Source organism: Hippopotamus amphibius, chromosome 3 (genome assembly GCF_030028045.1).
Source record: "Hippopotamus amphibius kiboko isolate mHipAmp2 chromosome 3, mHipAmp2.hap2, whole genome shotgun sequence".
Classification (NCBI taxonomy): Eukaryota; Metazoa; Chordata; class Mammalia; order Artiodactyla; family Hippopotamidae; genus Hippopotamus; species Hippopotamus amphibius.
Genome location: NC_080188.1, coordinates 140,910,729 through 140,926,742, shown reverse-complemented (window position 1 = coordinate 140,926,742; position 16,014 = coordinate 140,910,729). Strand labels below are relative to the sequence as shown.

The 16,014-nt window shown below is 43.1% G+C and overlaps 1 protein-coding gene across 3 annotated transcripts in view; it reads left to right on the top strand.

Annotated features, from left to right (window-relative positions):
• SCYL3 (SCY1 like pseudokinase 3) overlaps nt 1-16,014 on the top strand; it is a 48,906-nt gene that overhangs the window by 24,398 nt on the left and 8,494 nt on the right. For all 3 annotated transcript variants that reach the window (XM_057725694.1, XM_057725693.1, XM_057725692.1), the window contains exons 5-10: nt 1,059-1,115; nt 2,210-2,312; nt 3,525-3,636; nt 5,471-5,548; nt 7,899-8,038; nt 8,691-8,875. In XM_057725694.1, the coding sequence (XP_057581677.1) occupies nt 1,059-1,115; nt 2,210-2,312; nt 3,525-3,636; nt 5,471-5,548; nt 7,899-8,038; nt 8,691-8,875 (675 nt within the window). The remainder of the gene's footprint in view (nt 1-1,058; nt 1,116-2,209; nt 2,313-3,524; nt 3,637-5,470; nt 5,549-7,898; nt 8,039-8,690; nt 8,876-16,014) is intronic.

Sequence of the window (16,014 nt, the reverse complement as noted above, 5' to 3'; positions counted from 1 at the left end):
CCCCTGTTGATCACTTTTTTCTCCGAAGTCAGCTGACATCTAATTGGTATAATAGGACGTAGTTCTTTCTGTGGGGTTTATCCCAGATTCTTTACCGTGGCGTACGAGGCCCTTCACAATCTCCTCCCCAGCCTACCTTCAGCTCCATGTACCACTCAGTTATTGAGCTATGCTCTGGTTGCATCCTGTTCCACGCCGCCCAGCTGTGTTGTCATGTATGGTCCTCCTTCATTCTCTTCTTTCTTTGTGTGCTATTGTGTTGCTGGGATGTCTTTCTTCCCCGGGCTCCCTGCAGGATGTGAGATGAGGCTGACGCCTAGCTAAAGTCTAGATCTGGCTAAGCGTCCTCTTTGTGAAGCCCTCCCCTTGGTGTACCTGCCCAACAAGAGTGGTCCCCCCTCCTGGGCTTCCATGGCACTCAGCCAGCACACGTTATCCAAGTTCTTAGCTTACATTCTAGGTTGTGAGCACCTGGCTGGGGGCAGGGATTTATTGCATTCATTTTGTATTCCTGGTGCCCTAAATGGTGTTTGGGACATATAAGCTCTTGAAAAATAACCTTTGAATCAGTGAATGAATGTACTTGTGCTGTGGATGTTGGCTTTGTCTCTCTAGTTTATAAGGTCCTCATATATCTCATGTGGCAGCAAACCTTATAATTGACTTGATTCAGTGAACAGATTAACGATAGATTTGTTCTATGCTTGAAGAAGTCTTTTATTTGTTAATATCTGTGCAGGATGAGAAAGAAGTATTTCTAATCTCCTTATAAGGAAATCAGATACAGAGATACCTCTGAGCACCGCAGGGTGTCTGTTATACCAGCTGAAGGGGAAAGGAAAGGGAACTGATATTTATTTTCCACTGTCTTTGCTGTTGCCACATATCTACAGTTTTTAGTTGTGAAGATTTTAAATTTATGTATTTAATATGTGGTATTGGTTTGAAGGTCTCATTGCTGCTGTTTCCATTGCACTTTGCTTTTGTAACTTGATGTAAGAGATTGGTTCACCAAATATTTGCTTGCATTACTTTCCTTAATTTATTTCTCTGTCTAGTTTCTAAGGAGTATTCGGTCAGTGAGAGACCCAGCATCTATTCCTCCTGAAGAGATGGTAAGGTGATACACTTCAGATGTAATGAAGGCTTCTTTGTGTAACTGAGTATGAAACTTAAAGAAACCTTTCCTCTTTCTTTGCTAAGTTATAGACATCTTATAATTCCTCTGGCCTTGAAGGCTTCTGAGATTTATCGTAACATCACTGCAAAGAGCCTTTGTCTTGACACTCAGCTTACATTTTTGGTTGTACAGATACCTGTGATATTGCTTAAAATAAGAGGTACCTTGGTGTGAGCAGGATTGGGGCTTCATAGCTATTTCATGGTAAGTCTTTGGACTTTACTGGAAGCCATGAGAGCTGAGGAAGCAAGGCCCCAGCCCTTTCCTGTGCTTCACCCAAGCCAGTCTCTGCCTCTCTGGCCATGAGGTGGGATTCCAAGAAGTGAGAAAGAGTGATTATTAATATTATGGTGCTGGTAAAGAAAGATTATATTTACCAGTAAATTCAAAAGCAGTTGCTTTCTCTAAATTTGTTCTTAACCACTATATACGTTGACCCCCAAAGACATATTTAGTGTGCTTTACAGGAAATACAAACCCAACTGTAAACTTAAGTATAAATCTAAGGCTTGAAATAACTCGGGTTTATTCAAATCAGTGTTACGTGTATGTAGAGGTATGTTTCAAACCAATGATTTGTGGGTTTTGAGTCAATTTAGGGGTCCTGACCAGCATTTTAAGGGAGGAAAAAAGGGAATAAAATAGAAAATATAATTGGACATCTTGGGTAATAAGGCTAAGTATTATTTTATGAAACTTTTGTTTCTAATATGTATTTATACATATATATGCATATAATGATGATAATAATACATTAATTTTTTTACTCTGGTTTGCAGTCAAAAAAATATTTTTGAAAGCCACAGACATATATCCTGACCTGTTTTTTTTTTTCCCTTGTTTGATATTATTAACATCTTTGATAACTTCTATTCACTAACAGTTTAAAGAGCCTATAAATTAGTGTGTGTTACTATGTAGTTAGTTTTGATTATAATAAATGCAAAAGTGGGAGACAGTGCTTCAGAGAAAATTAGAAATGGTTTATAAAGCAGATCCTCTGATTTTAATGGTCTTTACCGCTTTTAGTCTCCAGAATTCACAACTCTGCCAGAGTCACATGGACATGCCCGGGATGCCTATTCTTTTGGGACATTGGTGGAAAGTTTGCTCACAATCTTAAGTGAACAGGGTGAGTTGGAGTTATGCTACTGCATCCGCAGACTAAGTAGGAAAACCATCCATGGCCTGTTCTGTGTGAATTCAGAGAACTGCAGCCTCTGATCACAGTAAGGAGCTGTTGCTTACCAAATAGCTTGTTTAGGGCACATCCTAATAGCAGTGAGGAAAGAAGCTTCAGGTTTCTTTACTTTGAATAGTTAAAAGAATTTTAAGTAGGAAGCACTTTGAACTATGGCTACGAGTATCATATGTTATTATCTTATTCATTGGTATTGATATTTATGGTCTGAAGACCTATTCCCTATCAAGCCAGCCAATAAGTAAGTGAAGGCTGTTACTGATGTATATGTAATGATCTGAAGAATAGAGTAAGATTCAAAGTTTTTATTAATTTCCAAATCAAGATTAACATTTCTTTATTCTTTCAAAGTCCTTTTGGTTTTTTTCTTTGTGATTTCACTTACTCATTACTTTTTTCTTTTGTTGGCCCTCGAAGCCCAAGCCACTGAACACATAGTTCTCTTCTGAGTTCTCCGGTGGCGTGCTTGGCAGCCTGCTTCACTCTCCTCCAGCCACTCCAGGCCCTCAGTCATCCACCCTTTAAGTGTGCTGGGGTCCATGTCGCATGAAGCCCCTTACCACTATCTCACATCGCTGCAGCTTTGTGTAGTTCTAGCGCGGTTTCTCCTGCCTGGATCATGCAGTGCTCTGAAGTTACAAGCACCATTCAGCTGTCAGCTGTGGGCTGTCCCAGCCTGAGCACTTGAGAATTAAACCCTAAGGCATCCTTTGTGGGTGATGAACTCACTGCTCTTCACTGTGTCTAGAATGGTGGCAAATATGCACCATCCTTGGGAGAATTGAAAATACAGTCATTCAGATAACTTCCTGTGTTCTGTGGGTGAGGAGACTTGTTGAAAAGGCCCTCAAACCTGCCACTTATTACACCTCTTCCTCTAGGCCTGAGCTGAGTTAAACTGACAGTCAGGAAATGAGAGGGCCTCCAAGGCATGTGAGCAGGGGGTTGAACGTGTTGGCAGGACCATTTTCTACACCTGCCAAGGAGTTTGGCTTCAGGCAAGCAGGAAGCTGTTCAGCAACAGCCAGGGCTCTGTTTGTTTGGGCTTTTACAGGTTGGTTTTTGCTCTCGTCAGTCTCCAGCTGTAGAGGTCCAGAAAAGAGGGCGAAGGCATTGGAAACTAACTGTCGCTCTGGATTTCAGTTTCAGCGGATGTTCTCTCCAGCTTTCAACAGACCTTGCACTCAGCTCTGCTGAATCCCATTCCAAACTGTCGGCCAGCACTCTGCACCCTCCTGTCCCATGACTTCTTCAGGTGAGGGCGCCCGGTGTGATACGCCGGCTGCTCCCCGCGGCCGCCCGCCTGCTGCCTCGTAGTTATGCTCCAGCAGTGGGTTTTGGAGGACCAAGGGATGCGGTCCGTTTTGCTGCTGCCCTTAATTATTAGGAGAGGTTGAGTCATGTCCACGTGGGAAAACAGAGGGAGAAATTGGATTGCCTCTCAGGTTCCTATCACAGATAGGAAGTTTTAGAAATCCTTAATTGTTGTGGAGGCCTGGGTCTAGAAATTATAGCTGGATTCCTTAGGGCTTCTGGATGTGAAGAAGCTAGGCTGTGTCCAGTGGTTTACAGTCGGAAGTTAATTACTAAACACAGTCTCTCCTTTCTGCTGCCATTGTGTTATGAATATGAGTTTATTGTTCAGTTTTACTTGTTGGTTGTGGGGTGGGGCGTGGAAATGAGCTTATTTTTCCTCAGGCAGAAGATTGTTTTCTTTGTTTAGTAATATGGTGATGGAAGAGCAAAGAAGTCAATTTAGAGGCAGGGCACAGTGTAGGTGTTAATCCTGTCACTGGATTCAGAGATGTTTTTGAACCTCTCTTCAAGGTTAGTTTTAATTATGTGTCCTTCACTTTTTTATGTCCATGACTGCAGAACTTCTGCACAGGTTACCTCCACATTCATGACTTTTATTAGCTACATCAGTTTTATGTCAGTTGTGAAGTTAAAAATCCTAATGTGTTTGCAGTTGGAAAGCCTGAGAAAAACCAGAGTGAAGGGAAAGCTATTATTATCCCTGGAGGGGGAAGATTACCTCTAAGGATGAGGGGTATGTTATTCACAAGGAAGAGGGCGTAGTTTCCTTGTAAGGGTTTTGTCATTTATGTTCCAGAGAAACGGTTCAAACCTTTCCCATTAAGAGTCTTTTAACCAAGGTATTTCCAGGTCTTTAGGGTGATTCATAGCGATACTTTCTTTACCTTGATATAGAATCTCTGTTCTTTAGAAAGAATTGTGTATTAAGCAGAGAAGGGAGAGGGAAGCCGAAACCACACACCAGCCGCCTCTTCCCCAAATCCGGGAGGCGGCAGGAGGCGGCGGGGCCGGCACTCCTGCTGAGGCAGCCCAGCCAGTCTGATCACACTTCAGGGAAGGCATCTGTGCTTTTGCTCTGCTACTGAGCCGGAGGGGAGCCAGTGTGAAAGTGAGGAGTGGAGACCCAGGAGGTCAGCTGTGCTGGCGGCGGCTGCAGGCTGCTGCTGAAGCCTCTGTCCCGGGCGCGGCGCGCTCGCTTGGAGCTGAGCTGAGGCCCTGCAGGAAACGGACACCTCCTCTCACCTGCTTCCCTGCCTGGCTGAAAAAGTGACCAGACAACTTACAACAGGAGAAGCGAGAAGGTCCCTGTGACTTGTACCAGAAATTCCTCTTTCCCCAACCCTCTTTAATAGTTTTCACTTCACCACAGTAGACTTGAGAATTAACATCTGTTTTGAAATGGTGATACCATTTCTCCCAAGATATTTCACGTAACCACATCCTATTACAGCAAAAAATTGGGATGATTATGATGATGATTGAAACCACAGCATTTGTTAGCATTTGTGTATGCACATGTGTGTGTGGTTAAGCGTGTAGCCTCTTCGCAGATCTCTTTGATGTTCTTAAAATATTTAATTCCCTATGGGCTTGTTCCGTAGTACTTGTCTCATCAGCTACTTAGTTGTAACAGAATCTTCCAGGTGGCACAGGGGAATGTTTCTTTGTTGAATATTATTATGGTATGGTCTGCGGTTATGGCTTCAATAATTTAACCTGCCTTCTTTAATCGATTGTCCTGCTTTTTTTTTTTTTTTCCTTTTGGCATTTAGGAATGATTTTTTAGAAGTTGTGAATTTCTTGAAAAGTTTAACATTGAAGAGTGAAGAGGAAAAAACTGAATTTTTCAAGTAAGTTCAGAAAATTCAGGCCTTAAAATTCAGTAACTTGGAGTAAGTCCATGTAGTCACTTCAGGGGTCCTAAAGAGGATGAGTCAGACATTTGGTTTCTTAAAGTTTGGTGACATTTCCTATATGTCAGGCTCTCCGCTAGACCCTGGGATGGATAGTTCTGGTGAGGGAAACAGATAACAGACGGGTAATTCTTAAACAGTGATGGAGCTTGAGGGGGTACGTCCTGAGAACACAGAGGACAGGGGTTTGTGAGGGCGTTAGAGAAAAGGTGTTCTAGGCAGAGGAGCAACAGGAACCAGTGCACAAAGGCAGGACACAGAACGATGAGCACTTGGAGGGCGAGGGGTGGGCACCCTTGCATGTAGCAGTGAGGACTGTTGATGTTATTGGTAAGCAGTGGACGTCAGGCCTTGAAACCATCAAAGGAGTGAAAACAATCTGTGAGATGGCTAAGTCTCCCTTTGGGTGGATCACTCTGTTGTCTATGGAGGGCATAGGTTTATTTCACATAAGACTTGGATCGGTTGGTAGACCCTGTGGTAGGCCAGGCAGTAGATGTGAGGCCTCATGTAAGGGCAGTGATGGTACAATGAAGAAGACACAGATAAGAAATATGAAAACATAAAACTGGCAAGCCTTAGTGATTATCACCAAAAGAGTTAGAGAATACCGGAGGAGAGGACCTACGTACAGGGAAGATGAGGACTTTGGTGTTGAGTGTGTTGGTTTGAAGTGGCTGTGGGACTTCAGGTAGAGATGCATGTGGGCATTGGAGCAGACGGGTCTGAAGCTCAGGAGAGAGGTCTTAAACTGATGAGCTAGAGGTGAACATTAGGGTTCATCAGCCTGTAGTTGGTGACATTTTCCAATAGAAAGTGGGTAGCGTGAAAAGAGACAGAGGCCCAAATGTAACCCTGGGGCACCCAACCTTGTAAGGGGGTCAGTAGGGAGAAAGTGGCTGATGAATGAGACGGAAGCAGTGGTTGGAGGAGATTGAGAGAGAGCCAGGTAGGCCGGTATCCCAAAGGAGTAGAGAATTTCAGAAAGACAGGAAGAATCAACACCTGTTCACTTAGCAGTCAGGAAAGCACTGGTAACCTTGTCTTAGAGCTGTTTCAGCAGAGCGAATCAGACTGCAGTGAACTGAGAAGTGGGTGGAAGGTGAGAAAGTGGACTTTGGGTAAAACCTCCTGAGAAGATCAGAGAAGAGGAACATAGGATTGCTAAAGAATTGCTCATAGAGTCAAGGAAGGATGTTTTTAAGTCTGGAAGAGATGGGAGCACATTTGTAGGCTGAGAGAATAGAGCTAGTGGGGGAGTGAGGGAGGAGTTGAAGCTGCAGTTGTGTTTTGGGGGCTGTTGGTACATGGCCCTGAGGGAGAAGGGAATGTCAGGAGAATGGCTCCGTGGGGGTGGCCTTAAATAAGAGGAAGCCCGTACATTCTTGGTACCTGGAAAGGAGGTGGAAATGAGTTTGGACGTGGTTCTGTTTGTCAGTAGTGGCTGAGCAGCTTGAAGGAGATAAAGCATGGGGTGTGCTCTGTTTCCTGATTAAGTAGGAGGCAGGATTACCTACTCAGGGTTTTTTTTTGGCTGCATTGGGTCTTCATTGCTGTGTGCAGGCTCTCTCTAGTTGTGGTGAGTGGGGGCTACTCTTCGTTGTGGTGTGTGGGCTTTTCATTACAGAGGCTTCTCTTGTTGCAGAGCACGGGCTCTAGGCCCATGAGTTTCAGTAGTTGCGGCATGCAGGTTCAGTAGTTGTGGCTCATGGGCTCTAGCGCGCAGGCTCAGTAGTTGTGGCGCACTGGCTTAGTTGCTCCGCAGCATGTGGGATCTTCCCAAACGAGGGATCAAACCCGTGTCCCCTGCACTGGGAGGCGGATTCTTAACCACTGCGCCACCAGGGAAGTCCTTTGTATTTCTTTACAAGATGCTTGTGTATAGCTTGTTTTAATAGGTTGAGTAACAAAAGCCAGTATTTTGTTTACCATGGAAACTTTAGATAATGTATTATCTTAAATCTTTTAAATTTGAGAAAGTACCTCTTATTGAGTAAAAGCCTCTGGCTTATGAGAGGGAAAAGAGAGCACTTGCTATCAGTGAGGGGCAATTTGTTGAAAAAATTTCCCAGCTTGGATTGGAGGGTGTGTCTGTACTGACTAGCTGGCCTTGCCTCACACCGGGGTTTTTCTTAAATACCTGGGGACCGGCCTGCTCACTTTCCCTAGCTGCATTTCAGATTCATCACTTTGAGGAAGTGGGATAAGTCTGCATGTTTCTAAACTGTTCATGTAAGTGGATGCAGTATCACAGTCAGTTTCCCAGGCTTTCCTTCTTTGCTCTCAGGTTCCTGCTGGACAGAGTCAGCTGCCTGTCAGAGGAATTAATAGCTTCACGGTTGGTGCCTCTTCTGCTTAATCAGTTGGTGTTTGCAGAGCCAGTGGCTGTTAAGAGTTTTCTTCCTTACCTCCTTGGCCCCAAAAAAGGTGAATGTTTTTCAAAATATTATTGGTAATTACGGAGTTGGGGAATTGTTAGTCCATATTTGAGCAATACAAGATTGCTGCACGTTAATCTGGATCACCTGGGGCGCTTTTTAAAAATTTGCCTCTGCGTGATCCCTGGTTCTGGGACAGAGCGAGGACAGGTAAGTAAGTGTGTATTTTCAGAGGTCAGCCAGTGATTGTGACGCATGTCTCTGTCTAATAAGCTACCATAACTACTGGGAGAGGACTGGCAGCAGCAGCTCCTGCTGTAGCCGTTAACACTCTTGCTTTGCGGATAAAATTGCACCAGTAATATCAATTGAATCTAGTATATGAAATTCCTCATTGATTAGACGTAAATGCATAAAGAACTGTTGACTCAGGAGTCTATTAAAACATAAGGTTTCTTTGTAGATAGTACATTAAGTATGATAGAGTGTTTCAGAAACACTTCTACAGGGTGGGGTGTAGTTAAGACAAGTAAGCCTAGAGTAATTTGGGGTCAAAAAGAAGCACTTTCTTTTGGTTTGGGCCATAAGACTTTAGAAGAGAACTTAGAATGTGTGTGAAGTTCTGGGCTCAGTTTACGCGTTACGCTTCTTGCTCCTTTCACTGAAATGACGATTCTTTTTTCCGTCTGATCTGGGGGAAGACCGTGCACGGGGGGAGCCCCCCTGCCTGCTCTCGCTGCCGCTGTTCCAGGCGCGGGTGATCCCTGTGCTGCTGCGGCTGTTCGAGGTGCACGAGGAGCACGTGCGGGTGGTACTGCTGTCGCACCTGGAGGCCTACGTGGAGCACTTCACCCAGGAGCAGCTGAAGAAAGTCATCCTGCCCCAGGTAGGGCGGTCAAGTCAGGTCAGCAGGAGGGCGCCCACAGAGTCGTCCGGGGGAGGCGGGAGCGGGGGGCCAGAATGGGTGCTGGTAACGGGGGAGCCAGAAGGAAGAGGGGGGCTTTGGAGTGTGTGGACAGTAGCTGAGAAGGCCTGCAGCAGCATTTCAGTTTAAAAGCCTTCTGGAATCCAAAGGGCAGAAATTAAAGTTGTATTTCCAGTCACTTCACATAGGCAAATCAGTTAAACTAACGTATTTGGTCTTCACTTGTTTATAGCCTGAAAAACTATAATTCTCTTTGCTTATTCTTTGGGGGAAACCTAACGAAATTTGTGTGCAGGGTGTTTTGTGAACGTAGCTGCAAGTGTCATAATTTAATTACTGTAAAATAATTAGATGATAACTGAGAAGAACAGGGGATGATTCCTGTCAGTGGTTTTCAGCCTGTAGATCAGCCCCCAGGGAGCCTGTTCGAGGCGCCCACTCCAGGGCTCCAGGTTTGTATTGGTTTCCTGTGACTGACGCAACTGCCACAACCCGTGTGACTTGAAACAATAGAAATCTATTCTCTTATGGTTCTGGAGGCCAGAAATCCACCATCAGGGTGTCCGCAGGGCTCCCTCTGAAGGCTGTAGTGGAGGATCCTTCCTTGCCTTCTTCCCAGCTTCTGGTAGCCCTTTGGCGTTTCTTGGCTTGTAGCTGTGTCACTCCAACTTCTGCTTCTGTTGTCACATGGCCTTTTTATAAGGACACTAGTCATTGGATTTAAGGGCCACTCTAACCCGGTATGACTCATTTCAAGGTCACATTCTGGGTGGACATGAGTTTTTGGGAGACACTATTCAACTCAGTACAAGGTTTTAAAAGATATTCATTGGCCACATGGTATTTTTCAAATAATTTGTTTTTCTGTGAGGTTAATTTATTTAAAAATTATAAGACCTGGTTTTATACCAATTCTTGTGCTCAGGTACTGGGGCCCTAGAGGAATGTAACACACTCCTGCTTTCAATGAGCAAGTAGATGGGAAATAATAGATGATTGCTGTCTGTTTAGCAAACCACCTCAAAACTTAGTACCTTAAAGTGACAATCATTTCCCATGATTCTTTGCATTGATTGGGCTCAGCTTGGGGGTTCTGTTGTTCCACATGACGTCAGCTGAGGCAGCAGGCCTCTGGGGCCCCGTAATACATCCAAAAGCTCCTTGGCACCTTGGAGGGGGGCGCTGAAAGGCTGAACTCAGGACATCGGGACAGCTGGGCCTCTCTCTCCGTGAAGTCTCTGGACATCCCAGGGCCCCCATCCCCCTTTGTGACATCACATGATTTCTCTAGCAGGGTGGGTGGACTTCTTACGTGGTGTGCAAGGCTACCCGAAGGGCCCAAGCAGCCTTCTTAAGGCATAGATTGGGAACTGACAGCATTACTTCTATCACTTTCTCTTGGTTGAAGTGAGTCACAGAAGTCAGGCCAGGTTCACTGTGGGGTGGTTTTACACAAAGGCATGGATACTGGGGGTGTGGTTTACGGGGGACTGGCTTTAGAGCCTAGCTACCACAACATAGAACTTTGTGTTTACATCCGCAGCAGCAGTTGTCACCCTACACGTAGTTGTTTGTGTCTAAAAATTTAGAAGAGGAACGAAGCGCTCTATCTCTGAAATAGAGGTGCCATCATAGGTCTCAGAATTGGCACTGAGCTGAGGTCAAATAATAAGTAGATATTCAGCCTGTGAAAGGCAGTGAAAACTCTCAGAGGAGCTACTTCCCCTGTAGGGGAGTAACCTGGCTCATTTCCGTGTTCACTTTGATAGCAGTGTGGAAGATGGACTATAGAAAGGAAATTCAACTACGAAGCTATTAGAATAGTCCCACTAAGAGATAACAAGGACTGCGGAAATCGTGGCGGCAGTGGTTAAGGGTAGAAGATGGGAAAGTTTTGAGGATGGCTCTTGGATTTTTAGCTTGGGTGGTTTCTTATTTTATGATTACTATATTCAGTTGATAGAATTCTGACCATGATTTAGTTTACTTGTACAGCTTTGTTTCGAGAAAGTGCCTGGTTTGTTAGCTTTGGACCTGATAGTTATTTTATTGAGTCCTGTTGGAAACCTTCATCTTGGATAAATGAAACTGGACCAGAAAAATGAAACGATTAATTGGCCAAGTCATATTGAAAATTCCTGGCAGAACTAGGACCAGAACCCAGGATTCCTGGTACCCACGATGCCCTGCTGCATCCACCAGGCAGGCCAGTCATCCTGGCCTTGTGTCTGGCTGGTGCAGAGGCTTTGCCTGCCACCTTCCTTATATATATGTTTGCCAATTCAAAGCAGAACATCTTCTGATAGCTCCATGTGAATGTCTTAGTTCTTCTGGCTACAAGTAACTGAAACCCACCTAAACAAGCTAAAGTAAAAAAAACAAGAGAGAGAGAGAGACTTTAATCAAAGGATGTCAGTCTACCTTACATGGAAATCAAGTGCAGCTGGGACTCAGCCATATGGTCTTCATTCTGTTCCTTTCTCTTTGTATCTGTTTCGCGTTTGACTTTTGAAGACCAGCTTTAATTATTTGGCATACACGTGGACAGGCATGGTTGCCCCATAGCTTCCAAGTTTACTGTCCTCATTTTAAGCAACCCACAGAGATAACCAGTTTCTCTAAATTCCAGTTTTTATTACTAGGAAAGATCATAATTGGCTCTATTCGGGGCAGGTGTTGTATGCAACAGGTGTAAAGAAAGTTTTCAAGATTCTGTCCTTATGGGTACATAAACCCAAGAGGCCAAGGACTGGAAGTTAGTTACCTAGATGAGTGTTTCTAAGTGTGCTCTGCAGAACATTGCCAGTCCATGAACTGTCTGTTATGGTTCTGCAGTGAGGTGAGTACAGATATGGAAAATTAACATTTAAAGTCTTTTTTTAAAAAATTGAGGTATATTATTGATACATTAGTTTCAGGTATACAGGAGAATGATTTGATATGTGTGTATATATATATTGCAAGTGATCTCCACAAGAAGCCTAGTTACCATGTGTCACCATACAGAGTTACAAAATATTTTTCTTGCGATGAGAACTTTTAAGAGTTACTCTGTTAGCAACTTTGAAATATGCAGTACAGTATTAACTATAGTCATCGTGCCGTACATTATATCTCCATGACTTTTATTTTATAATAGAAAGTATGTACCTTTTGAGCCCCTTCACCCATTTCGTTTCCTCCCTACCTCCTCACTGCCACCTCTGGCAACCACTGGTCTGTTCTCTGTATCTATGAGGTTGCTTTTTTGTTTGTCCTCTCCCCCACCTCCGCACCACCACACACATGTATAAGTGAATATTTGTCTTTCTCTGTCTGACTTACTTCACTTAGCATAGCATAATGCCCTCCAGGTCCATCCATGTTGTTGCAAATGGCAAGATTTTATTATTTTTTATGGCTGAATAATTTTCCTGTGTGTACCACATTTTCTTTTTTTTTTTTTTCTTTAAGAACTTTTACGGAGATACAATTGACATACAATAAACTGAATATATTTAAAGCGTACAATTTGATTTTTTTTCTTATTAGTAATGTATATGTGGCAATCCAAATCTCCCAGTTCATCCCCCTACGTTTTCTTTATCCATCAATAGACACTTAAATTGCTTCCATATCATGGCTATTGTAAATAATGCTGCAGTAAGCATGGGAGTGGAATGCATATATCTTTTTGAGTTAGTGACTTTTTCCTTCAAATAAATACCCAGAAGCAGAATCATTGAATGGTGTGGTAGTTCTATTTTTAATTTTTTTGAGGAACACCTATACTGTTTTCCATAGTGGTTACACCAATATAAATTCCTACCAACAGCACACACAGTTTCCCCTTGCTCCACATCCTCACCATCACTTGTTGTTTCTTGTCTTTTTTTTTAGAACTTTTATTGAGATACAGTTAACAGACAATAAACAACATATATTTAGAGTGTACAATTTGGTATCCTAATCTCCCAATTCATTCCCCCCCAACCATCCCCACTTTCCCCACTTGGCGTCCATGTGTTTGTTCTCTACACCTGTGTCTCTATTTCTGCCTTGCATTTCCTCTTTCATAGTTGTTAGCATTTGCCTTATGTATTGAAGTGTTCCTATATTGGGTGCATATATATTTATAATTGTTATCTCCTCTTCTTGGATTGATCCCTTGATCTTTATGTAAGGTCCTTTCTTGTCTCTTATAACATTTTTTATTTTAAAGTCTATTTTATCTGATATGACTATTGCTACTCCAGCTTTCTTTTGATTTCCATTTGCATGGAATATCTTTTTCCATCCCCTCACTTTCCATCTGTATGTGTGCCTAGGTCTGAAGTGGGTCTCTTGGAGACAGCATATATATGGGTCTTGTTTTTGTATTCATTCAGCCAGTCTGTGTCTTTTGGTTGGTGCATTTAATCCATTTACATTCAAGGTAATTATTGATATGTATGTTCCTATTACCATTTTCTTAATTGTTTTGTTGTTGTTTCTGTAGGTCCTTCTCTTGTGTTTCCCGCTTAGAGAAGTTCCTTTAGCATTTGTTGTAGAGCTGGTTTGGTGGTGCTGAATTCTCTTAGCTGTTGCTTGTCTGTAAAGCTTTTGATTTCTCCATCGAATCTGAGTGAGATCTTTGCTGGGTAGAGTATTCTTGGTTGTAGGTTCTTCCCTTCCATCACTTGAAATATATCATGCCACTCCCTTCTGGCTTGCAGCATTTCTGCTGAGAAATCAGCTGTTACCCTTATGGGAGTTCCCTTGTATGTTATTTGTCGTTTTTCCCTTGTTGCTTTTAATAACATTTCTCTGTCTTTAATTTTTGTCAGTTTGACTACTATATGTCTTGGCATGTTTCTCCTTGGGTTTATCCTGCCTGGGACTCTCTGTGCTTCCTGGACTTGGGTAGCTATTTCCTTTCCCATATTAGGGAAGTTTTCAACTATAATCCCTTCCAGTATTTTCTCAGGTCCTTTCTCTCTCTCTTCTCCTTCTGGGACACCTATAATGTGAATGTTGGTGCATTTAACATTGTCCCAGAGGTCTCTTAGGCTGTCTTCAGTTCTTTTCATTCCTTTTTCTTTATTCTTTCCTGCATCAGTGATGATCACCATTCTGTCTTCCAGGTCACTTATTCGCCCTTCTGCCTCAGTTAATGTGCTATTGGTTCCTTCTAGTGTACTTTTTTTCTTTTTTTTTTTTTTAGTGTACTTTTCATTTCAGTTATTGTGTTGCATATCTCTGTTTGTTTGTTCTTTAATTCTTCTAGGTCTTTGGTAAACTTTTCGATCTTTGCATCCAGTCTTTTTTCAATGTCCTGAATCATCTTCACTATCATTATTCTGAATTCTTTTTCTGGCAGGGTGCCTCTCTCCTCTTCATTTAATTGTTTTTCTGGGGGTTTATCCTGTCCCTTCATCTGGTACAAAGTCCTCTGCTTTTTCATTTTCTCTATCTTTCTGTGGCTGTGGTTTTCAGTTCCACAAGACAAAATGCTGCTGATACTGCTTTTTACTGCTGTCTGCCCTCTTGTGGAGGAACCTATCTAGGAGGCTCGTGGGTGCTTCCTGATGGGAGGGACTGATGGTGGGTAGGGCTGGGTGGGCCCAGCTCAGTAAGACTTTAATCCAGTTTGGTGGGTGGAGCTCAGTAAAACTTTAATCTGCTTGTCTGCTAATGGGTGGGGCTGTGTTCACACCTTGTTGGTTGTTTGGCCTGAGGCTACCCAGCACTGGAGCTTACAGGCTCTTTGGTGGGGCTAATGGCAGACTCTGGGAGGGCTCACACCAATGAGCACTTCCCAGAACCCCTGCTGCCAGTGCCCCTGTCTCCTCTGTGAGCCACAGCCACCCCCCACCTCTGCAGGCAACCCCCCAACACCAGCAGGTAGGTCTGGTTCAGTCTCCTGTGGGATCACTGCTCCTTCCCCCTGGGTCCTGGTGAGCACATTTTTTTGTGTGCCCTCCAAGAGTGGAGTCTCTGTTTCCCCCAGTCCTGTGGAGGTCCTGCAATCAAATCCCACTGGCTTTCAGAGTCTGATTCTCTGGGGATTTCTCCTGTTGCTGAACTCCCAGGTTGGGAAGCCTGACATGGGGCTCAGAACCCTCACTTTAGTGGGTGGACTTCCGCAGTATAACTGTTCTCCAGTTTGTGAGTCACCCACCCAGCATTTATGGGATTTGGTTTTAACGCAATTGCGCCCCTCCTACCATCTCATTGCGGCTTCTCCTTTGTCTCTGGGTGTGGGGTGTCTTTTTTGCTGAGTTCCAGTGTCTTTCTGTCAACGATTGTTCGGCAGTTAGTTGTAATTCCGGTGCCCTTGCAAGAGGGAGTGAGCGCGTGTCCTCCTACTCTGCCATCTTAATCCTCTCTTCTCCTTGTCTTTTTGATAATAGCCATTCTAACAAGTGTGTGGTGATATCTCAGTGATTTTGATTTGCATTTCCCTGATGTTTAGTGATGTTGAGCATCTTTTCATGTACCTGGTGACTATCTTTATGTCATCTTTGGAAAACTGTCTTCATATCTTCAATCTGTTTTTTAATCAAATTGTTTTTGCTTTTGAATTGTATGAGTTTTTTGGTATATTTTGGGTATTAACCCCTTATCAGATATATGATTTGCAAATATTTTCTTCCGTTCAGTAGATTACCTTTTTCTTTGTTGATGTTTTCCTTTGCTGTGCAGAAGCTTTTTAGTTTGATGTAGTCCCACTTCTTTGTTTTTTGTTTTTGTAACCTTTACTTCTGGTGTCAGATCCAAAAAACTCATCACCAAGACTGGTGTCAAGAAGCTTACTGTCTATGTTTTTTCCTGGGAGTTTTATGGTTTCAGGTCTTACATTTAAGTTATTAATCCATTTTGAGTTAATTTTTGTATGTGGTATAAGTTAGTAGTCCAGTTTTATTCTTTTGTGTGTAACTGTCCAGTTTTCCCAACACTGTTTATTGAATAGAGTGTCCTTTCCACATTGTATATTCTTGGCTCTTTTTGTTGGAAATTAATTGACCATATATGTATACGTTTATTTCTGGGCTTTCCATTTTGTTCCATTAACCTATGTGTCTGTTTTATGCCAATACTATACTGTTTTGATTACCATAGCTTTGTAATATGGTTTGAAA